The sequence below is a fragment of the Erithacus rubecula genome (genome assembly GCF_903797595.1).
Source record: "Erithacus rubecula genome assembly, chromosome: 3".
NCBI lineage: Eukaryota > Metazoa > Chordata > Aves > Passeriformes > Muscicapidae > Erithacus > Erithacus rubecula.
Window position 1 is genome coordinate 65,538,612 of NC_136689.1, and position 25,388 is coordinate 65,563,999.

At 37.4% G+C, this 25,388-nt stretch overlaps 1 protein-coding gene across 5 annotated transcripts in view; it reads right to left on the reverse strand.

The window, feature by feature from the left end:
• The window catches only part of FARS2 (phenylalanyl-tRNA synthetase 2, mitochondrial), a 227,899-nt gene that overhangs the window by 172,641 nt on the left and 29,870 nt on the right, over positions 1-25,388 (reverse strand). For 4 of the 5 annotated variants that reach the window (XM_079299455.1, XM_079299452.1, XM_079299453.1 and 1 more), the window contains one exon: positions 1,874-2,507. In XM_079299455.1, the coding sequence (XP_079155581.1) occupies positions 1,874-2,491 (618 nt within the window). In that variant the 5' untranslated portion in view covers positions 2,492-2,507. Of the gene's footprint in view, positions 1-1,873; positions 2,508-8,300; positions 8,409-25,388 lie in introns of all 5 variants that reach the window. The other variant, XM_079299456.1, reaches the window with a different exon arrangement.

Here is a 25,388-nt window from a genome sequence, read left to right on the forward strand (position 1 = left end):
ATGTGGATTATGCTGAACAGGCAACCAGAATACAAAACACAGAAACAGTCCCCAGTGAAATTTCAGAATTACACATTCATTCCTTTCTACAAGGCTCTTGTGATTATGACTGTAAAAAGGGGTATATATTGAAACACAAACTGAAGCAAAAAAGAATTAATCAGATCATGCTCAGGTTTATAATTTTTGTATGCTGCCCAATAAACAACACTTTACACCACACCATTATTCTTTCTTCATCAGTACAGAAAGCTCTCCAATAACATCTCCATAATCTTCTTGGGGAAAAAGAAAAAAAAATAATCTCCAATGCAATGAATTAGATTGCTAAACATCGTATATTTCTAGATAGAACATGTCAGTGAAACTATCCTATTATTCCTATTACTAAATTTGTAGAGTAGAAAGAAATAGTCAGTCATTAGGACCAAAATGGTGTGTACTCATTGACAAGTAAGGGGTGTATTCATTAACAAGTAGTTCAATGATTAGATCAATCACACCCAAGGTTGCAGAAACTTCATCCTTCAAGAATGCTGATGTTATAATTTTGTGGCAAGCAAAATATTTCCATCTGAATGACTGAACTTCTGTTCAAGTGAAAAAAAAAAAAAAGTTGTGATGAACAAAAACATTTAAGAAATGTTATTTTCTTAATATAGTTTTGTATACCATATGCCCCTGCTCATATTCATAAATAGGCCTATGGGAAAAGAACAGCAAACAAACGAGGCTGGGTAAATCTGCACTGTTTCTATTTTGTGGCTACCAAAGAAGCAGCTGCAGGCTGGACTCAGCCCCACTCAGTCTCAGGACACCTGCAGAGGCAGGTACGTGCTCACAGTGGAACGAGCAGCGGCTGCACGGGTGGGAAAGTGCAGTGCAGGCAGCACGAGCCCCTTCCATCCCAGAGAAAAGCAGAGCTCTATGATTACCTTCCCTTTCCCTCAGGCATCCAAAGGCACCAGGCTTCTCTGCCAAGCTCCTGTCAGCCATTGGCAAGCACATTAAGAACAGTCTACATCTCAGTATTATTAGAATAAGCTAGTTTTACTTATAGAACTGTGAATTTGGCAGTATTGCTACAAGCATACACAAATTATACAAATCAATTACTATTTGGAAAACAAACTGGCTTATATTTACCACTGATCAATGATGCAGCAGAGTACTTAATGACACCCAGGCATTTGCAGAACATGCAAGCTGTGCCAACAAAACGTATAAACTTAGGAGTCTTGGACATCAACCTAGAGCTCTTCAGCTGATGCCTCTGGGCTCTGATGGGTTTGCTGTGTATGCACCACACACATGTAACTATTGGCTGCAACAGACGAAAGCTTCAATGCAGTTTTAGGATGAAATGAAGAATGGAACAATTCCCTAGAAAATTACATTAATTTACAGAAGGTTGGCACTATTAGAAGAAAGACAATAGTGGGAACTGTACTTTGAAAGTAGCTGTAACAACTCACAACCAGTAAGTCCTTCAATAATTAATCTGATAGATTTTTAGGTAAAGTGAGCTCACCAGAAGAGAGTTGTGACAGAAACAGAATTGAGTTGTGCAGTTCAAGGCGTTTCATTTCAGATTATGTTTCACTTTGCTAGCTTTCAATAATATTGCCTTCCCATTTTTTCACATTTTCCTAGGGAATTTTATAGTCGTTCTCAAATTCAGCTACATTTTTCTCAAATTAAAAATACCTCTACATGATAAATCCCTTGATCTTTATCAATGTGCAGCACACCATTGTTGCAGTTACACGCTCACATGCACGAACCTTGCTTGTGTGCTTGACGTTTGCTCGCTGCAAACACAAGACCAAGGAACTGCCCAGCAGGTGTGTCACGCCAAGCACAGAGCTCGTACCTCGTGGCAGGAGAAGAGGCGCACCCCCTCCATCTGATGGAACACCGGGGAGTGGGTGCTGTCGATCGTGTCCCGGCGGTACACATCTCCCACGGCCAGAAAGGCGTCCAGGCCAGAGCGTATCAAGTCCCACTGATGAGCTGAGGTGTGAGCTCTCAGCATGTGGTCACGATTCAAGTAATAGTTATCCTCCTTCCTTCTGCTGGCGTGGTTTGGTGGAATAAGTAAACTATCAAAATTCTGCTGGACGGTAACCACTGGAGAAAGACCGTCATACACAGAAAAGAGCGGAGTCCCACGGCGACCCAGGTAATGTTTGTAGAAGTGCTCCTTCACCTGCTCCTTGATCAGCCACAAAGGGTGATGTTTTCTGTTGTGCAAGTTCTTCCCCACCTTGGAAAGAATCTTCTCTGTGACATTACTGTAGTCATCTTGAGGGTAAGATTTACCAAGCAGTTCCACAGTATTTGAGCACGGTGCACTGGCAGCAAAATCTGAAGGTACAGACTTGGATGAAGAATGCCTTGAATGGGTGGGAATTCCTCTTACCTTTGCTTTTGGTGATAAAGCTGTTTTAGAATACTTAGCTACTCTCATGAATTTCCAGAGCATTGCCATTGCAAACTCTTATGATCTAGAGAAAGAAAAGAAATTAAAAATATTTGAGTTAGGAACACTAATGTTGCTGAGGAAATTGCTATTATCTTAGGAATAGATAAATTCAAATGTCTGCTTGATTAGTATGACAAAGTTCCCATTACAAACCACTCTTTTGACTTCAGAGGATGGAAAACATCCTTGTGGTCAAATTTCAGCTAGGATATTTTATTCAGTTATCAGGCTTCTGCATGACTGCACCAGTATTAATGACTCTAGACCTAGCCTGAACCCCATCCAGATGATGTTCTTTAAAGATGAATAAACACCAGGCCTTCTTTGAAACAATATTTTTCATTCAATTAAAACATGCAGCAGTAACCTAATATTACTTAAGAAAAACTTGGAAACTTAACAATGCCCTTCAGCAGTCAGAACTCGCTTATAATAAGCGATTAACTTATTGCTATATCATCTCCCCCATTAGCAGAAGCTGCAGAACATGTTCCACATCTACCTGATGCATGTGGCACGTGCTGTGTAATCATCACTAATTCTTTTTTAATGCCAGACAAAACCAGTTTAACCTTTCAAACTACTGAACCACTGTGAAAAAACAGATGGCCAGACAAGTAATATATTTATATATAAACAGCTTATTAAATTCACATATGAGTACTGCACAGGATTCACAATAAAAACTCCATATAGTCAGAACCTATGTTAGGATTTTGCAGTGAGCACAAAACCCCTTTTTCCCTTTATTCCCCAGGATGGCTATTTTCACAGCATCCCTTGCTGTACAGGGGAGGCAGGCTTGTCAGATATCAGGAAGGCAAAGTGATGAGATTCTTCAAGTTGTGTGAACTGAAGAACTCATTTCCCATCAAAGGGGCATCTTTACACATCCTCCCAGCTCACAGACAGGCTTTGTGCTTCATGTGTACACAGCTGCATTCTCTGTAGAGTTCAAAGATAATTCCAAAACCAAAGAGTTTTGAGAGTGATGAATCTTTCAGTCACTCCATATACATCAGCCCATTCTGAGATGAAAAATCATTCTAAAATCTATAGTTGGGCTTCAGAAATATCAGCAAAGGTTCCAATAAAATAATTAAATATTAAAATTTGCTCATTATGGAATGGGAAAACAGAGGCATTAGAAGTTAAGCAACTGCAGCAAGGCATTTGCTACAAACTGGCTTGCTCCATGAACCAAGAATTACAGGGCCACAGGTTTTGTGAGTGAAATAGTTTTCTGTCAAAGTCATCCGAAAGAACTGGGGGAAGAAAGAACAGAAGCAATAATGTATGCACCACAGTCTTCAAGGGATACCTCTCAATCTTTAGGATTATAGTATCTGGCTAGCTTTCCACACAACATAAGGAAAACAAGTGTAAGTAACAAAATAAACAAGGTGGGACTATTTTTCATACTCTCATGCTAAAAAGTATCTTTGCAAATAGAACAGACATACTAGAATAGAGACTCCCAGAAAAACAAATCTGTAAAAAGTAAGGAATATGGTCACATTTGGCTTGCTTTCTTCTGGCTTATATCTAGAAGTTTTCCATTGGTGTATTTCCTCAAGTAATTGTATCTCAATCAATTAAAATAAAGGTAAGTTGGGTAGACAGAAATTAAACCTGGAGAGTGGGGAAGTGTAAGATTACTGAATATTTGGTTTAATCCTTTTTCTGGTAAGAAAATTTTTAGAATTTTTAGAATATTTAAAAATAAAGAATATTTAAGAAATTGAAGAATTAAGAATATTTAGAAATAAAGAACAGCTACAAATTTTATCTCGTTTTGAAACTTTTAAGAATGACTGCCTTTGGCAGGAGTGCAGTTAAGAGTTTACAAAATTATTTCACCAAACCAATTCTTCATCATTATTGAGAATATTCTTCAAAACATGAATTCACACACACCTCTGACAGAGGCTAAGATGGGGATTGTCTCACATTTTGAAAAGAGACTCCATTTTCCTGAAACATACGTTCTCCTTCATGGAAAGTGAGTTCACATTTTCAAACAGCTGCTTGAAATACCCAGTCCTAGTCAGATAATGAATTCAGCTTCCCTTAAGTAAATATCACCATCTGCCCATACATTTATTTTTCTAAAAACTTCAATTCAAAACTTACACATAACCGTAATGTACAAAAAAACTCTCATAACTTTATCGTGATTCTTGTGATGTTTGCTGCTTTCTTAAATATCATTCCTCTGAGAATCACACAACCATATGAGAAGCTTAACTTTCACATAAACAGTTTTGATGATTATAAATTTATGGAAAAAGAAATAACAAGCACCACAAGTACTGGGGAGCACTCTGTTTGTTTGTTTGTTTGTTTGTTTGTTTGTTTAAGACTCATTATTTTTAAGAGACACTCTAGTATATACATCTTCAAGGGATTACCTGATGACATTTCAGTATTTGTTATGAGGAGCCCTGCTATTAGTGTCTGAGTTGAGAAACATTCTTTTTTCTGAGCAAGTGATATAAACTCCTCATAAACTTGTACAGGAGAAAAACCTACAGATGAACTTGTATCTGAGTTTTCATCCTAATATTATGCCTGTGCCTTAATTAGTTGAATGGATTACTACCTGCATTATTATTCTAATCCAAAGCAAAATCTGAGCAGCAAGTAATGTAGGCAGTAAGAAAAGTTACAGGTTTTTGATGACTTATCCAATGTCCAAGCACTGCAAACAACAGGAAGCAAGCATGAAATGTGCCCCTAACATGGTATCCCACAGAGTTCCAGAAACACTGGTCCTTCAGCAACACTCTGCTGCTTCCCTCTCTCACCACAGAGTCACGTATTCCTCTTTCAGAATCATTACAGAAAAATGGGTTTGGACTTAGTTCAACTCAACTGGTGATAAGTTACATTTGGCCAGAGAAACCACAGAGAAGAAAGAAAGTAAAATATGTTTACACTCTGCAGACTGTACACAAAATCTTCAAACCAAAGTAATGTTTACCAAGGCAGAGAGCAACACTGGAAAATAAAGACATCTCTTCATCTTTCTTCTAGCAATAAATACCTGGTGTTAAGAATACACAAATTACTTATGTTCACTTATAATAAACAGATATTTATGCATTTATGTCTATTTATTTCTGTCTACATTTATCTAAATGTCTGGAAAAACAGTTTAAATGTATCATTTTCTTCCTTTATTTCCACCATGCTTTCCATTTGGCAAGGAAACAAAACTGTTTTCTGCGCACACTGACAAAACCTGAATCCCACAGCAAGGCCTGCCAGCCAGCTAAGGAGAACAGTGAGCCAAACAGCAGCTGCAGGTCCTGCAGCTGAAAACAAACACATAAACAGGAAACAGACACTGAACGACCACCACTGGCACCTGTGATCCAAAGATGGCAAAGCCCTCTACCAGCATCACCCTAAGTCCTGCACTCTGGGTTTGACAGTGGCTCTGGCTCGCAACTGGGAGCTGACACAGGGCTTTGGATGCAGATGCAGGGATTTGGAAGCAGGGCTGCTCTGCTGGCAGCTCCCTGTGGGGTTTCCCAAAGCTCTGCAGGTGGACATGCAAGCACCAGCACTAACACCTCCTACCACACATGTCCTCAGCCACACACCACCACACATTCCAGGGTACCTCAGCAGCTCCCCTGAAGCTCCATGGGCTCAGGTTGCTGCACCTCACTCTCCATACTGAGATGTCTACTATAACTCTAGTCCTGGATAGAAATTACATCATACATTATGCTGTGCCAATATGCTTGGAACCATGCTTGCACCTAGGCATGAGCTTTTGAGAGCTCCAAGGCAGACCAGAGGGCAGGAGGTGGTATCCTTGCCACCCAGGGATGAAGGCATAAGAACAACCCTGTCCATGCTGTGCACAGACCAGGCACTGATACGACCACTCTTGCCAACATCAGTCCTGTACCACAGACCCTGAGACATTTCTACAGCAGTTTTAATTGAAAGTCAAGACTTCTTACTCCCCCCACAGAAAACCAAGCAGCCCAGCAGACATTACACATGCTGAAATACACCATAGTTAGGAGCCTGACAACAGGGAAACAGCAGACAGAATACATCAGAAAAAACTACTGTGGTTTGCAGCACATGCAAAAGGCAGTTTGATTTGATAAAGGATCATAATGCTCTACTGTTAAGGAATGTCCTTTCATGTCCAAATCCAGATTTCCATGTCATAGTGCAGCAAGGATTAAGACAGTATTATCACAGCTGCAGTGATATTTGTCACAATTCTCCACTACCCAGCTGAGGTTTAGGAAAGAATTGTAGACTCAGTGAAATTCCTCCTTACACCTACTTTGAAGAAGGACGAGAAAACAAGGGTAGTTTAGCAGCTCAGAGTGAAAAGAGACAGTGCTGTGCACCAACATAGTTTTACTCACTCACCTCTCCTGTAAAGGTGGAAGAGGGAGAATGCTCCTGTTTGAGCAAACTAGTGGCCAAACTGGCCAGCCTTGGGGCCATCAGCTCGGTGTTTGCATCTGTGAGCCAAGGGCACCCTGGCTCCTGCTGACCGCTTGTCTCTCTGCCCTGTGCTTTTTACAGCTTATGGCTGCAGAAACACAGATGGGCTACTGCATACATAAACCCAAGTACATGATGGGTTTGAAACCACAATTCTACAAAGATGAGAGTCTGTCTCCTATCCAAGAATAGCTAATTAATGCAAGACTCTGAAGTGCCATGGAAAATGTTAGAAAAGTTGGGCTGCCACCATTTTGTGATGTGACAGCTTTTATCTACCGTATGTGTGGGGAGGGGAGTTCAACCAACATAGCATATGTTAAAACAAAAATTATAAACATATGTTAGGCTGCTAAAATTGGACATTTACCAGTCTGCTTAGCAATTTAGCTAAGCATTGAATTTTAGTTTTGAAAACTATGTAGGCATACAGCAGCAAATATCATTGTATTGCCATGACCATATCTGCACTACATAGGATATAACGTAAATTATTTTGCATGCAAAACTAATAACAAGCTCATTTTTTTAATGCTCATTTTAAAATGATGATACATTGTTGCACACCAGAACAGACTTCTACTGAGCATGCTGAATTTATATAATACACACAGACTTCTGAAATAGCCCTTCAGATAAATTAGAATGGATCCATTTTAAAGCCTGACTTTCCAAGGGCAGAATATTGTCAGATATCCCTATGATGGCTAAACACCATTAAAGTACTTAATGTACTACAAAGTGCTGGCAAGATAATATAGCTTTCAAATACTTGGCTCTTATTTTTTTCATGTACTTGGAGTTCATCTAGTTAACAATCTATCAGTAAGTTCCAGAAACACAAAGAATAACTTATTATTTTGTTATTTTGTTATTTTTCGTAACTGAAGCAAAAATATGTCATAAGCTGGCTGACTGTCTGCTCTGCAATGGTGATACATTAATCATGATGCCACCTTCAGCAACATTCTGAGGCTTGAAAGATTGAGAAAGAAAACTAAAAAACTTTTTCTGGGATAAGGCATGATCCTGCTTTCAGTGCAACATAGAAGACCTTCTTAAACCATGCTCCTTTTCCACTGATGCAGAAGATGTTGTTTGCATGAACAAAGGGCAGCATCTCATGGCCTGTCTCACACACACCAGCACCTGGAGGCAAGCACAGAAAATGTGGTCCAACTGAGGCACACCTTCAACCACCTGCACCACTCCCACAGGACTGCAAGAAGGGCCAAGATAAGCACAGTGAACAGCAAGTCTGTGGAGAAGGGGACACCTCTGGGCAAGCACCCATTTCAAAACGTCTCTTGCATCATCCCTTGAGTCCACTCACCATTCAGACACACGCTGGATATTGCAAATGATGACAAAATGCTATCCCACTGCAACAAGTTTCAGTTCCCCATGTAGGCCTCCAAAGCTGCTGCAGCCTCTGGTTTCCCTGCTAAACAGTGTCACTCTCGGATTGTTCAGGTTTATCCATGATTTCCCACTTACTAAAAGGATAATGCTTCCAGACATATGATTCAAGGCAAATAAAATGTATTTCAGTAGCCAGAACACTTGAAAACTCTGTACCTGTGCTGCCAACTGGTACAAGATCACTTCAAAGACATATATAATCAGATCTGAAGTTGCAGTGAATTTGTTTTAAGCAATTCAGAAGTAGAATATCCATGAACTGGAATTTGTGATCAGCAAGCTAATCAGGTACATCAAATTGCTGAATTACTGAGACAGTATATAATTTTTCAAAAGATAAATATATGCAAAAGATAAATAGATACAGCATAAATGACATTAGGAGTTAAAGACCAAAGGCAAACAAATTCAGACTTCTGGATGGTGGAAAGGCACCAAACTGTCCAAGGTGCAAAATTCAGAAATATAATGCAAAAAGCCCAATCACACTATTTTCAGTTAGACTTAAAAAAACCCCAGATGAATAAAAACAAAATAAGCAAGAAAGGAAAGAAACTATTGTTGGAAAAATAAATTTTATATACACGACAGAAGATTAAACTAAAAAAAATCACCCCTGCTTGGAAACAATATCTGATTTTCTTTGATTTATACATTAATTAGGACTTCTTTTTTTCACAAACTAAAAGTTTGTTATTTACTGAAGAAATGTCAATAAGGCCATTTAGTGACAACTCTCAATAGTGCATGATGACTAAGAAAAACAGAACTGTTAAAAATTCAGACAGCTGTGACCTGATCTCCTGCCAGCATTTCTGTGTTCTTCCTCACCTTCACAATGAGACAAAACAACTAATAGTCAATTCCATATTTTAAGGGAAAATTCTCATTACACAAACATATTTTGAATACATTACATTACAAATTACATACTGTGAAAAGGCAATGCAGAAATTATTCCTAAATATTCTCAAATGTGTCTACTGCTTTTAAAATATCCATTTTTCATGTAATGCAATCTGAAAAAACACTACCTTTGGCTGCTGAGGGAATATTCTTTTTCCAATGCCTTGAAAATGTTGCCAAACAGCTTTCTGCATTTGTAAATAACTGTCAGATGAAAGGGACAGAGACACTTAAATACCTATAAAATTCTCACTGCAGTTAAAATTACCACTATCTCTTCTGCCTTCTTTTTTCCTTCAATATCTGCAACTCATTATCTGCATTTTTTCACAGAGGCATACACCACCAAGAATTTTACTCCTATAGAGTTTCAAACTGAGTAAAAATAAATTTGTTTAGAAATTAAATATTAGCAGTATTTATGCATAGTGGGGGACTTTCCTAGTCCTCACTGATTAGCTACACCATTTGGGCATCATAAAACTTCAGATTCCTCATCCTGCCTTAACAAGAAGAGAAATTATTTATTTTTTTTTAAAAAGCTATTAAATACCAAGAATGGGACACATGCAGACGTGGTAACAGTACAAAAGACATCAAGCAGAACCAAATTATTTAGATGGGACATGCCAGAGGGGGCAGCTGACATGACTCACTAAGTTCATCCACAAATGAGAAAGCCTTCAGCTTTACCTGCTGTATCCCCATAACACTGATTCTAATTCCATTCTTCAGGATTACTGGGGAAATCTATGACTTACCACAGAGCTCCAGATGCCCTCCTTAGTAATACCCTAGGCAACATGGTGTAGTTACAATAATTTAAGTATTATTATAAAATTACAAACATAATTAGTATTTTAGACACAGGAGTTATTTCATGGTTGTAATATGTATGTAATCAACAGTATTTAAATCAAACAAGCCTTTTTTAGGATGTTTCAACCCTGAATAGCAGCAGGAATATTGTAAGGATTGTGTCATATCAATTTTCTGTCACATCAAGGTTTAGAGAGATCAGTTTCACGAATTTGCTACCATCTTAAGCCAAAATATCACCAGAGATCTGCACCTCTAGATCTAGCTGTGATATGAACTTGGTTTCAACTCAAGCTCTAACTCAGCTGTGGTATCATTCCTTGGTCTGTCTCTGTTATAGAGGTAATGAAAATGTGAACAGACAGAGCCTTTATCAGGACTATGTATATTTCAAAAGCCAATCAAAAAAGAAAGAGACAAATATCTCTACGGATTTCCCTTCAGAATCAATAAGTCTCACAGACTTCAGGATGGGTAAAGAAGAGAATAGGTGGATGTTTGCAGCAGAGAGTCCACTGCAGTACAACACCACCCAGTTGGAAAATGTGTGGTCACATGTGTACAAATAAGTCATCTCTAGTTTGAACTGCACCATCTTCATTTATCTGTCATGGGCACTGACAAAGCATTTAAGGAAAAGATTAGAAGGCTCCTACAGAAGGAACTACATTTCCCTGCCTGGGGCATACCACTTGTCTGAGGTTGGTAGGAACAGGCCTGAAATATTAATGAATGAGCCATTTGTCAAGAAAATTATGTAAGAAAGCTTGGCAGCCATACAAAGGGGTTAGCAATAAGATACCAAGCTAAGGCAGTGAACACTAAGTACGTGAAAGAAAACAGGAAGGAAAAAAAAAATTAAAATCACTTTCATTTGCCTGTCCACATTCGTAAGCTTTGGAAGGAAACAGTAAATTAAGGAGTGAGAAAAACATCACAGTCATAACAGGTACTAACTTCTAAAAGGGACTATTAGCTGCTTGAAGTCTAGAATTCATGTTTTCAAGTATTGATTCCTTTGAGACATTTCTTCTAGTCGTCTCTGCAAATAAACTTCCTTACTGGAGACCATGTGACTGAAAGATGTTATCATGACAGAAGCTACTTAATTATTGAAAATTCACATAAGTAAATGGGAAGAAGAACCAATTCCCACAAGGGAAAGACACACAAAATCAAAAAATCACACTGTTCTTGAGGTATCCCCACAAAGCATAGTGAAAAAAAACAAGACAAAATTGCAACCACTCCGTCAAATCAGATGTTAAAATCTACACTCCCTAAACAGACTAAGAAGACCTAAATCACTTTTAGGAGTTTCCAAGTATCATTTCTCCTTAAGAGAAACTTGCAAAAGAAAAAGATCTAAAACGCTTCAGTCAGACTCCATGTTTTATATTGATTTCTAATTTTTATATAATTATAATGTAGTTTAAGCAGACAGTGATAGCATATACTGTAAACAAACCTGAAAAGCATCCAAAGCATCATGGTATATTAAAAAGTAATCTAAAATTTGCATTAAATAATATGATTGTCAAATAAAGAAAAATAATAATTTATTTTGGTTTATCAAAACATAGCCATAGTCACCTTGCCAAATGTTAAACATGTCCAACAATGTGGTCCATAGGTTTAGTCACTACTGACACCAATTGGACTCCCTCACATACCCAGAACAGTGTGATGCAGCAGCATTTAGATTTTCATTAAGCAGCACTCTGCTTTTCCAAAGTATATCTCTACATAGGATCTCAAAATGCTTTTCAGCCATTAACCAGTTAAGTTCTACAATATGCCCATGGGAAAAGTATTGCATTATTTATACCCATTAGTGCAGCAGCTCCCAAGTCAGAAGCACTGTATTTCAACATATTGGCTTCCACCTTTTTTTTTTCCCCAAATTGTTTTGACTATAATGCCATTTTTCTCAGTGTTCAGAATTTTTTTGTTGTTTGCGATATCATTTTATCAACAGCTTAACAAGTATAACTGGTACTGTGAATAGAATCAAAATGTTTTGAAAGCTGCTTGCCAGAACTGCCCATTAGGAACCACACTGAACAGTTCAGAAATACTGAATTATTCCCATTGAAACAATCTTCTCCTTGAATGCACAGATTTTTAAGGCTCAACCCTACATTCCTTGAGCAAGAATTACAGAGTCATTGCCCTGCTTTGTATTGTGGCACAAACTTCAGTGTTACTGTAGTTACAATTATGTACTTAGAATGATCAGGAGAGATCAACTGTAGAGGCAGAAGGCATTTAGGGAAGATGGGAAGGTATATAAATAAAGCTTTATTGAGGCAAACAGGGAAATGCAAAACTGGGTGGACTGACCATTGCTGCTGTATCTGTTCCATGGCAGGGCTGGTCTAAAACCCAGCATGGCATTCACAAATTGTCATCTTCTAGGTAAGACTGTACCTCTGGTCACCATGTTTGCCAAAACCAAGGAGAGCATTTACTTCAATGAGGAAATTATATCACAGAAACATTAAATTGTTAAGGCCGGTAGTCTGTTCCAGTGTTCTGGCACCCAAAATGTAAAGAAGTTCTTCCTCATGCTGAGATGGAATTTCTTGTCTTTTATTTTATGGCCACTGCTCCTCATCCTGTCATTGAGCAATACTGAAAGGAATCTGGGACCATCCTCTTGTTCAAAAGACACCTGCCTCTTCAATATTTATAAGCATTAGCAAGATTCTCTCTCAGTCTTCTCTTCTCCAGACTAAGCAGGCCCAGCTCCCTCAGTCTCTCCTCATAAGAGATGCTCCAGACCCCAAATCATCTTTGTGGCACTCCACTGGAACTTCTTCAGGAGTTCCTTGTCTTTCCTGTTCTGAGGAGCCCAGAAATGGACACAGCACTCCACATGTCACCTCACCAGGGCTGAGCAGAGGGGCAGGATCACCTCCCTCAACCTGCTGGCCACATTCTTCCCAATGCTCCCCAGGATGCCATTGGCCCTCCTGGCTGCAAGGGCACTATTGGCTGATGGTACACTTGTCATCTACCAAACTCTGTCTGTTGGTGAAAGTTTCTTTTGGGAAAGTTTCACATTGTCCCTAACCCCACTGCTGCTCTTGCCTCAGATTTGCAGAGTGGATCATGTCAGCCTCCCAGTTGGGCCAGGGAAAAGACTGGGGCACATGGGGGCTGTCTCTCCTGCATCAGTAGTGAGAACAGAGTCATCTCAGATTCAAACACAACACATAACAAGATCCAAGGCAAGCAATTAAGAGTCTTTTAGTCATATTTACCAGTGAAACCTGGCCAAAAGCCACAACACACCATCAGCCTTATGATTTGGCTCTGCAGGGGCGAAAACTCTTGGTGCCAGCCTGGCACAGCAGCCAGCATTTGCTGCAGAGTTCTGCAGAACCAGCTCAGCAGAGCTCACACAAAGCCCACAACAACTTCAGAGAAAGGAAAAAGACAGCAAATCTCACCAATGTCACAAAACAGCAAGAAGATGTCTACTACACCACGCATGGTGGTATAACTGTATTAAAAGCATTATAATATGCTTAGAAACCAAATAATTATTGAGCAGAGATGTAGGTCTCAAAAGTGCAATAAGGTAGGAAACAGTGACTTGCTGAGACCAGGATTAACTACACAGGACTTGAGAAGGCCACAATGAATTAGCTTTATGGTAAAAAGGTGTGGACACAACCCCTCTCCCCCACATACACAAAAACCAAAAGACTACTGCTACAATAAGCTGCAGGTAAGGAAAATCAGGTCTCATTTAGCAAAGGAAAACATAACCAGCATCTACACAACACTTAGCTCAAACAGCCACAGATTTATGACGTGTGCCAATATTTTTTCACTATGAAACTTTAGTATTACATTCCTGGAATTCCAAGGACGACTGCCCAGAGGTATTAAATAAAAATGATGGTTCAGAATTGTGTTATTCTCTGTATCTGTTAGTTCAAAGGTACAATTTCACAAATATAGGCTATCACGTAAGCAACATAGGGATTAACTCTTTCCATTTTGGGGATATTTTTCTATGTAGTTATTTTCTTATTTGGTCTTAAAAAATACTAACTTCATTTTTATGCTACTACTCTAAATATACTCAAAGAATCAAAAGATTTACAGGAAATTTGTCCAGCTTACAATATGATACAATAAAATCTGGCCTAGCATAGTACATTGTCTCATTTTCCATGCAACACTAAAATATGAACAAACATTGGATGATACTTTTGCGGCTGAGTAGACAAAATTATATTCATCACATCTGATAAACCTGATTCATCTACAAATCTACTGAATGCTCAAATGTGAACTTTCAATTTATTCAAAATGATGTAAGCAAAACTGCAACGATTGCTATGCATAATTGCACAAACATTTAACTTCAGTACATCTAAATTAAATTTGCATGTGGCACTTTCATATTTGTAAATTACAACTAAATACTTCCAGTTGTTTACATGTTCCTACCCCACCAGCCAAGGATGAAAAGTCTCAGGATTAAGGTTTTTTTTTAATTCTGAAAGTAAAAGCTGCTACCTTGGACCTTTTTTGGCATTTAATTTTCTGCCATTCCAATGCACTCATTGGCACCTGGGCTAGAAACTCTCCTTTTCCACTTCTCTCTGTCATCTGCTGGGAGACAGAGTAGAGTAATTAGATTGACTCAAGCAGTTCTGATTGCTTTCAGTGTGTGGTTCACTTCTTGACACCAAGAGAGGAGTCGTGATAAATAAGGATCAACTGGATAGGAATGTTTGAATTTTCTTCAAAGCTGAAGTGCAATGCCACAAAAAAAATGAACTTTTTTTACAGCAAGTTATTTGGGGAAAAAAGTTGAGTGAGTTTACTGCATAGCAAAGTTTACCAAAGAGCTGTGAAGACTAAAATTTAAACAAAATGAAACTGAAGTCAGTCTTTTCAGTTCTCATTTACTTCTTACTAGAAACACAGCTCAAAGGAAATGAAAGCAATCAAGGCATGATGTTAACATTTCAACATCAGTTAAAGAAGAATTACATCCAGTGGAGGGGTCTTCAATCACAGACTGTTGCAAAATCCTACATAAAATACACCATTACAATCAGCACCTCTGCTCATAATTACAGGAGAAGATCAAATACTGTGTATAGGCAGACAGAAAAAAAAAATAATAAAAAATTACAACCTCTTGCTTCCAGGCTGATGCTATTTAATTAAGATAGAAGTAGAGGAAAGGTAGTTTCCTTCATTATCATTGCTGTCATATACCTGTGGTGGGCATTCAGTCTTCTTTAGCACTAGATGAATTTAAGGTAAAATAACTATAAAGCACCCAATAAGACTTTTTTTCCTTAAAGCCAGCTTCTTCTTACAGCAGAGTAGCAAACTAGGCAAAGCTCTTCTAAAGTGTCTTTCACACTTTCAAATTACTTCTCTGCTATTATGATTAACTGGATACCATTTGAAGTGTGTAAATCATATGTTTCACCAGAAAAAAAGAGGTAAATTTCAGCAGTCTTTTAACCTTTTGTAGCACTTTTTACAAGTTTGCTGTAAATCGCAAAATAAATAATATAAATATATCTTTTGGTGTGTCCAATGATTACATATATTCACACTTAAGGCTGAAATTCACAAGATTGCAGAAGGGTGGCACCCAACTCATTGCCAGGTTAAGCCTTGTAAAGATAACTACAAAATCAGGCACAGTTCTGATGCCTGAGTCCTGCACTAGATGTATCTCACACAGCAGGAATTTGCAGCTTAAGGCCTGAAAACTCAAATCTGTTTACTGAGAACTTTAGAACACAACCTTTTGACATACCAGGTATACCCAAAAATATCTTGTGTAAATAAAATTACATCTTCATAAGAATGTCCTGCATTCAACTGTTCAAATAATTACCACATTCATCTCCATCCTGAAGGTATCCAATTTAAGTTCCAGGTGCATCAAATTTAGGGCAACCTGTACAACTGTCATGCTAATTTCTGTTATTTCACTCAAAAACCACAAGTTTACTATTAGCAATCTGTGGACAATTAGTGTAAGTATCAGCAGACTTGGATTTATCTTAATTAGTATTTGTTTCAATTCCACAGGCAAACAAGAAATCATCTACAGTAAGAATACAAATGACTTTAGCTATAGTCATGCTGCTGTGTTTGGCCCTCTCTCTTAAAAAAAAAATGGGGAAATCTTACATTGAATTCTGTGTATTTTTCAGTATGTCAAATAATGCCTTCAGGATATAAAATTTAGTCCATTACATACTTCTTCCTATAGATACAAATGACACAAAACACACACCACTGAAGAAGTCAAATATAAGTTCTGAGACAAAATACTGTTCTTTGATATTTGACAGGATACTTTCATATTTGTCTCTTCTATAGCAACTGTGATCTGCATTGTTGTAAGCATCCAGTAATTACAGGAGTCCAACAGAAGACAGACAAAGCTACTAAAACACAGAATATCCTTGTCTGACCATTCAATATTGGCAAATATGTGGCTACTTATATCCAAACAAGCACCTCCAACTTTTCTTTTTGTGCTGAGATCATTTGGCAAAAATCAAGTCCTATCTTGCACTTACAAATAAGTACTCCTACTTGTTCCTTATGCATCATCAGATCATTAAAAATTTCAGCTTTTATTCTTTCCCACTGAGAAACAGTGGGGAAAAGGTAGCACAAGCCAGAAACCACAAGATTCCTATTTTCCATTTTATGCTTCCCAGCTTGTATTACCAAAGAAAGAGCAGCTGAATCCCCCACATATGCTTTCTCATAAGCAGGTGTTTTCTACAGGATACTACTGGTGAATGAAGGCAAAATTTGATTTTATGACCCAAAAAAATCATCAACAGCTCTCTGTCAAACACAAAATGGTTTGCTGACTGGATTTTTGCAAGGATCTGAACTTGATCCAGTTTCAGAGAGTGTTTCCATTAGCAACCTACAGAACTGAACAGAGGACATGCTTAAATCTGCTGATTATCAAGAGCCAACACTGCAGGTATGCTGGATAACAGGGCTGGAACACAAAATCATTCTGTAAAACCAGAGAAGTGGTCAGAAAAATAACAGAACAATTCATCAGGGGCAAGTGCAACTTTCTGTACTTCATCAGAGCCAGCTGCCCACTGACAGCAGAGCAAATAAACTGCTAGACAACACCTTCCTCAGGGCTTCTAACAGACCATGAGATCAACAGAAGTTCAAAATGGGATTAAAAAAAAAGGAAAGAGCTATCATATGGTTATATAAACAGGAATATATATCACATAAAATAGGAAACATTCCTGTCCTGTTCAACAGGAAGGAACAAATAAGTCAAAATTTGCCACAACCTTTATTAAAAAATACAAAACAATTTGAAGTCCAAAGACAATAGCAGAAATTACAAGTCTCAAAGAAAGAATTATGTAAAAAGATTGAATAATACTAGGACTATATAGTCAGAGAGGAAACAAATTAAAGGCAATTTCACCATCATCAGATCTGGAAGAAGCAGAACATTCTTTGGAATAACCCTGTCTCCACTGCACCCTGGCTAAGATATGTAGCAATTCACCTACCAAAACCAAAATTAGAAAAATTTGTGTAAGTTATAAGGAGAAGCCTTTTTTACAAATACAGTGACATGTTGTAAGAGAGAGCTTGTGCAGACCCTATTGTAGTTTTAATTATTTCATGCAGATTTCTAAACAGCTGTGCTAAAAAGAAACAGGTGTAAAATTTAACCTGCTTTGGGGGCCAGACTTGTCAGTATCTCAAGGTCTTTCCAGTCTTATTGTGGTTTGTTATAATTTCTATGATCATTATCACAATTTTTTTTAATGAAGCACATATTAAAGGCTTATTCCTTAGAGGTCTATCCAAGTCTTTCTTTCAGTAGCAGTTTTAATGGTGCTCATGGCTTGATGCCAGTTATATTTCTAAAAGCTTTGCAGGTGATGTATTTGCTTATAGGCACTGTCATATTTTATCCATCTCAGCATCTATTTAGTAAGTACTTTAGCATTCTAGGGTATGGCAGGTGCTATATAAAACACAGCATTATTTTCCATATTTTATTCCTCTCATTGGCATTCCTACTCTCAGATTAACTGGCAAAAGTACAAATATTCACAGCAATTTTTAAGAAGAAAGTTTGAGTGCTCACTGACAACCACAGCTAACTATGTAAACAAAACACAACAGAACACTGTTCCTTCCCAATTACAACAAAATTTCTCAGTAGTTTTTTTGTATAGATGGAAATATGACAGTGCAGTGGCCATTTGGACACCACCTGCTAATTGTGTGTTGGAACAACACTAACTGGTTTACTTAACATGCATTATGGTGGTATTTCAACTAGTCCCTTCATCTCATTTCATGGCACAGGATAGGTAGGAAAATCCATATGGATTAGAGTTTTCCATTCATAATTTCATGCTACTCTTTTAGGATTTCTAGCTGGTCTAGGTAAAATCTTCCACTGAAATTAATGGATTACACCAGAAACGCCTATGGAAATCATACTGAGCTGACTATTTTTAGATACCATTTTTACTCCATTCTTCAAACTGCAGTCATACATATTGTGATGTTTTAACTTCTTCTTTTAGTATCCCTTCATACAGAAGTCATCATTTCCATTACTTGGGTTCTTGAAAAACTTCTAACTTTTCTTCAATCTTGTTTTAGAGAATAAGGGGACTGAAACTGAATACAATACTCAAGAGTCAATATTTCAACTGATATTACTGAAACATAAAATAACTTTGGGAAGGTCATCTCCTCCTCCTATCCTAAATCTCTGCTTTACTTACAGTACATTTCTTCTTGGCTGCACTCCTCACTACAATGAGATTAAACATTAAGCACAAAATAAACCTGTATGATGCTTGTGACTTTACTGCTCGAAGGACTTGAAAATGAAATATTTCTCCTTTTCCTAAAGCAACAAGGTTTTTAATTTGTAATTTGTTACTCCAACATCTCTAAGCAGATTCACATAGAAGTGAAAGGAACATAATTGAATTTTATTCACAATGCTTTCAGTTTTGTCCATCACTATAAGATATGAACAGCAATGTCTCCTAACTAATTACAGCTGATGTTCACACCCAAGCGATTCAGAAATGATGCTTCACTGTCAATATTATTTTATTTCAGAGCAAAGAAAGAAGGTAATACAGGTGAATGCTGGCAGAAGCAGAGAAAAAAAAAAAAAAAAAAAAAAAAAAAAAAGAAGCTATTTTCCCTTTATCTATCCTGTGTCATTAGGCAAAAATCTTTTTTTAACAATGTCACTTGAGTAGCAGCTGTCTCCCATTTAAAAATGCTCAAAACCATGGAAAAATTGTGCAAGATGTCAGATACATGGTATGGGCCAATAAATTTAGTATTTGTATGTGTTTCAAATATCTATAAAGTCATCTGAAGACAAATTTTAGGAACAACTGAAAAATCTAAAAATGCAATTCCTAAGGTGGCATTCTTCTCACTGCACTACACATCACAAAGTGCTCCTCCCAGTGAGAAGGACATTTCAGGGTGCACTTCTGTATGACCACAGAATCTATTACACTAGGAGCAAAATTACTAATACAACATCTTACTACTAACAGTAGAGAAGGTCAAGGGAAGATAAAGAATAGGATAAAAGGCCCTCTTACAAAGCAGCTTGGAATCAACTTTCCTTTTTTTTCAGTAAAGAAACCAAGTACAGAAAAAAAAATAAAACCACCAAGAATGAAAAATCCCACACGACTATTTAATGAATTTTGCAGGGCAGAGAGCTCCAAGACAGACTTAATGATAAAATACATACATTAACACAGCACATATAACCTTTCCTTGAATGAACCCAGGTGAGTGGAAACTAGAAATTCAATCAACACCATCAGACAGCATCATTTCCAATATGCTCTCCAACATGTTTTTGTCTCTTCTCCTGGTAGACTTACCACTGATCTTCCCATCACAAACACAAATAGAACATGAAGAGTTATCCATCACAAACATAACCAGAATAGAAAACAATCCCTTTCTCTCCTCCACTCTATCAGTTCTGGGAAGTAGAACAGTCCTTTTCTAAATTGCATATACCAGTGATAGAAAAGCAGTCACTTGGCAAATAGATTACTTCTTGACTGCTAAAGCAAACTCCTCAGGAATGTTTTGGGTTTGTTTTTTTATTTATAACCACAAAAGTTAAGGCTTTCCTCTTCTAGAATTATTCTAACTTTTGGAGCAGGACAAGCAACATAACATTATAATCATGTTTACAATGTTTTAAATCATGAATCTGTTTTTTAAATCTCATATTTTTCATATGGGAAAAGTTGGATTATCAGCTTTCATCCACTGCAGAGCACGTTTTTTATTTCCTGTAAAGTTTCCTCTAAACTTTAAAGTTTCAAGGCACTAAGTCTTAGTCGCATTTTTTTTTAGATACTGAATTTTACTACAAGTAATTCTTACAGGCTTTTTATATGTGTATTAAAATATCTTCCTTTCTTGACTATATACAGCAGTGAACTAAAGAGTAGATTTACAGATGCAGAAAATGAAAACTACCTACAATAAAAATGTAAAACCCTCTGAACTGTTGGTAAATAAACTTTTCTGTAGAACATTTTTGGTGTACTGTATATCAAACTGGGTGAGTGTATAGCATAAAATTTTACTGGTATGATCTTAAGATTACTACTTATGACTCACAAGCAACAACAGTTGCCATACAAACTACTGTATAGAAGTGATGATAAAACTTTCAGACTTTATGACATAAGCCATCACCATTCTGTTGACTGAAATCTTAATTACATGTCATGCTAGGGGCACTTGTTCATAGGTCACACAGGGTCTCAATCTCCCTGAATTTCCATTTGATAATCAACCATTCCGTTCTTCCCCTGCCAAATCTGTCTTGGCATCAGCTTAGACTCTGCTTATTTTTCACTCTTTCTGTTACAATCATAAACTCAGCTCTGCTCAGCTTGTCAATGCACAAGGCTTCCAGGGGCTACCAACACAGGGTGAAAATGTAGCTAATTATACACTCAATATAAATGAAGCTCTGAGCAGCACAATTTGTAAACCCTCTGAAACCCCAAAGAACTTAAGACTCACCCTAAAATCATTTGACTGTATTTTAATTACTGGAGTTTCAATTTAGACTCATGCTTGATTCTAGTGGAATACAAGCTCAAGGACAAACCTGAAGCTGGCCAAGTGCTGTCTGATCCACCACACTTCATCATGCCCTTTTCCGGAGCTGCAGGCATGTGCATAACCCAGGAAAAAGTTAGTAAGAACTCACTTTGTTATATTCCGTGGTGCACAGCAAATTAAACTCTTATGATTTGTCTACAAAGGAAGAGTTTCATGTCAATAGCAAAAGGTGAGGGGGAAAGAATAATTCACAGATTGTAACCTAAAATATGTTTTCTTCTTACAATGAAACCGTCTCCTCTGCACATTGAGATGACACCAACTTGCAGTGCCTACAATAGAGATTGCAGAAAATGGGAAAAGCTCTTTTTCATCCAGTCCATGACTACACCAATCTAAACTGAAAAGGACTTTAAACAGACCTGCTAATGTATTTCTCCTTTCAATGGTGGACTCCATGGAACAACAGACACTCACAGATGAAACTTGCCACTTTAGGGAATGATTCTACTATTGCACAGAGATCTTCTCTTTTGGAAGAAGAAATCATCTTCCCACAATTTTTTGCCTTAAATGAGGTAGAGATTCTCTTAGATTTTTAGGTCTCTGCCTGGTGAATTCAGGCAAAAATTATGTAACAATTCAACAGTTAGAAGAGTTATGCAAAACCTTATTTTGCTAATTCCATAAGTAAATTTTAGTACAATAGGGGCAAGAATCTGGAGGGAAAGAAAGGAAGGGGATCTGCCTTCATTTTACAAAGTTGTTACAGACACCTTCTCCCCCTCTTGCATCTTCTCATTTATTTGTGTTAATGAACTGCACAGAGCAGCCACACTGATTTTAGCAGCACTATTGCTACTGAAGAGGTCTAGCCCCCAAAAGACCTACTGACAGATGAAGCAGCATTAGTATTGCAGAATAATAACCATCTACATTTAAAGCTGAGGAACTAGTCGTTCAATAAAAATGTTCATTTCCTTTTTCATGCACTTGTTGAAAGGTGCCAGAGCAGAGTTTAGAACAGTCTTTTACCATCTGAATAGCATCTCTTAATTTAATCAGCTCAGTTCTTCCTGCACCACTACCATCAGTATTGAACATGTCTGTAGAAAATGTATCTGTTTAAAAGCATTTCAGTTAATGGCTTAATAAAAGTAGTCAGCAAAGCCAAAGGCCTTCTATTTGTAGAGGAAACTAAACAATCATGTCCTACATAAAGCTGTAAGCCATGTGTCCAGAAATTTCTAAGAATCACTTCCCAAATTAAGTCCTCATTCCCTTCAGGATCTCCCATCATTCAAAGGCATGAAGGCATGAATGTATGTATAGGAACACACCAGTTGGCAGAGTCACTCAGAAATCATCTCAAAAGGATAACCATGTTACTGGTTTGCAGAATAACAATTTATGTTCATTTCGTAAAAAAAAAATCTTTAACAAAAAAATACAGTTCAAAAAAAATTACAGACTTCACAGGTTTGGGTGAAGTACATGCCTTCAGACAGAAGTGGAAACCTTAGTAACTACAAAATCATCTTGCCTTCTCTAGCAACTAATCCTAACACTGTCTGTTTCATTTCATTGCGAATAAAAGTATTAAATACCAAAGGCACAATTTTTCTTTTCTTTTAGCATTGAAGTTTAAATGTTCAAAGTACACATTAATGTATTTTCAAACCACAGCAAGCTACTTCAAAGTAGATGAGAATTACTGCCAAGGTAACAAAAACATTCCAGCTGCCCGTGCAACATAAACATGCAATATACCTGCTTTGGCAAACAATATTGGATATTGCTACTTAATTGATTTAAAAGTTACAGGGCTTCCAGAACAAACCCCAAGTATCACAGATTTTACCTCTTCAAATAATTTCATTTCAAATACACATTATATTTACAAAAAAAAAGAAATCAGATTTTTTTGGTTAGCAACACAAGTAAGTTTGCATATAGCACTTAGAAGCTATTTTATAACATGAGCTGTCAGCACTTCCAACAACTATTACATATTATATTAACCTTTCAGACACTGCACATTCTGAGGAAGATTTACAGAGCCATGCATTTACACTTCACTCCATATCCTATCCACCCCCAGGCATCTTAGGCCTAATTCATCATCAGAATAAGGCAGTTAAGCAGCACTGCCAATGTCATCACGTTCCAACAGTCGCAGCAACCCATTTCTTCAGTCATTACTGATTCCTGCTGACAGCTGGATCATCTTGAGGTTTGACTGCACACAGTGTGTCCCAGGAAACAGATCTACTGCCCTGGTCTGAATGTCAGATAGCATGAAGCCTGAGGTAGCCTGTGATTTCTCCTGAAGTGGTTAGGAAAGGTGATCCTGCAGCCTCTTTCTTTCCATCTATCCCACTACACTGGGGGACGAGCACCTCAGGTGTGAAAGGAGAGTCCTGCTGGCCCAGGCATCAGAGACCCAAACAATGAAGATGTGTCTCCTTACTTGCAAACAGCAGACAAGGTGGAACTTGAATAAAAATTGTCTGAATCTGCCTGAGGCAGGCTAAGAAGCTGTTCCTCTCTTCACTTAGGGCAAATTATTATTATTATTGGTATGGAGGAAGCCCAAATCAGATTCTGTGTTGAAACCTGGACTATATTCTAATCTCTGCACATACATACACAGTCCTTATCTCATTAAACCCACAAAAAAAGGAGCAACACCAATACAGGCCTTAAAAAGTTTCTTCATATTTTTTCTGTTGTCAAAATAAATAAGATCTAAACAAATTATTATATGCTCAATACTTAAATACATTGACAAAAGAGAATTGCATAAAGAACAAATTTCCTGAATAGTAAAATAAGCACCTACTTATATCTGGAAATACCTGATTATTGCAATAATCATAGAGCAAAATTACTCTAAAAAACATGGAAGATAATAAATTTTTTGCCACTCCACAGTTTATTTTTTTTGCCTAACTTTTCCAGAAGAAAAATCCTAATTGTCTTGTAAAACTGAAACTACCTATACCTTTCCTGTTCAAGGTGATATCCATGAATTGTAAAATCTAGAACCCAATATCAAGAAACATTCTGCTTCGTTCAATAAAGATACAACCTTTGTTTAGCCTATTCACTAGTTTTCCACGTGAATTACCATTTTGGGGGAAATGTATACTATTCCATTTCTGTAATTCAAATTTTCATCAAAATGTCTCAAGTTAAAATTAATTATTAGCTGGTAAGCAGGAAATACATCAATCATTATCTTATAAAATTAGAATGTATAAATATTAAGAAACTGGCTATATTTGTTTTAGATGGATAATTGCTTAAAAGTGGGGGGGGGGAAAAAAATAAAGCTTTATTAGCATAAAGCACTAACATTATTTACCAAGCAATTAATTTCATTTTTTTCCAGCAAGTGAAAACTAAGCATTTTCATGCCAAACAACAAATAATGCGCAAAAGCTTCTCTATTCCTTTAAAGAATTCATTTTTAATTACGATTTAAATCAATTCAGCTTGACTGATGTCCCAGTTTGCTCACACCAATCTTCAAGCTCCCCCTCCCATGACTGGAATGAAGGTTGCTAAGTTTCATACCAATGGGTAGTAGAGAGCTGCTGGCTCACATAAATGATTTCTGGTGTGCATCAAAGGAAGGCCTTTGCAAGGGTCCTCCCTGACAATCTTCAAGTGATTCTCTCAGGAAAACTGATTACTCTCTAAAGATGGTAGTATGGAATAGAGTTCCCAGTCTCAATTAACCTGGGCTGGTTTCAGCTAATGAAGTGGAAGTGAGGAAAAAAATTAACAAGATATAGTACACTACTTTTAGCATATGGCCTACTTCAAGCTCTAAAATGAAGATTTGATCAACATATAGTAAAGTTAAAATCAGCAAAAAATATTATTTTATTTGCAGTGTTCAGATAAAGTGTGTTTACCAAAATAACAAGAAAGGCACATCGTTAAAAGGAAACTGCACTCTAAAGGTCTTCCCTAAGTAAGTTTAGCTGAAAAGAGATGGGAGAAAAATGTCAGTCCTATTTTCAAGAAGGTCAAGAAGGAGGACCTGGGGAACTACAAGCCAGTCAGGCTCACCTCAATCCCTGAGGTGTCCGAGCAACTAATCTTGGAAATAACT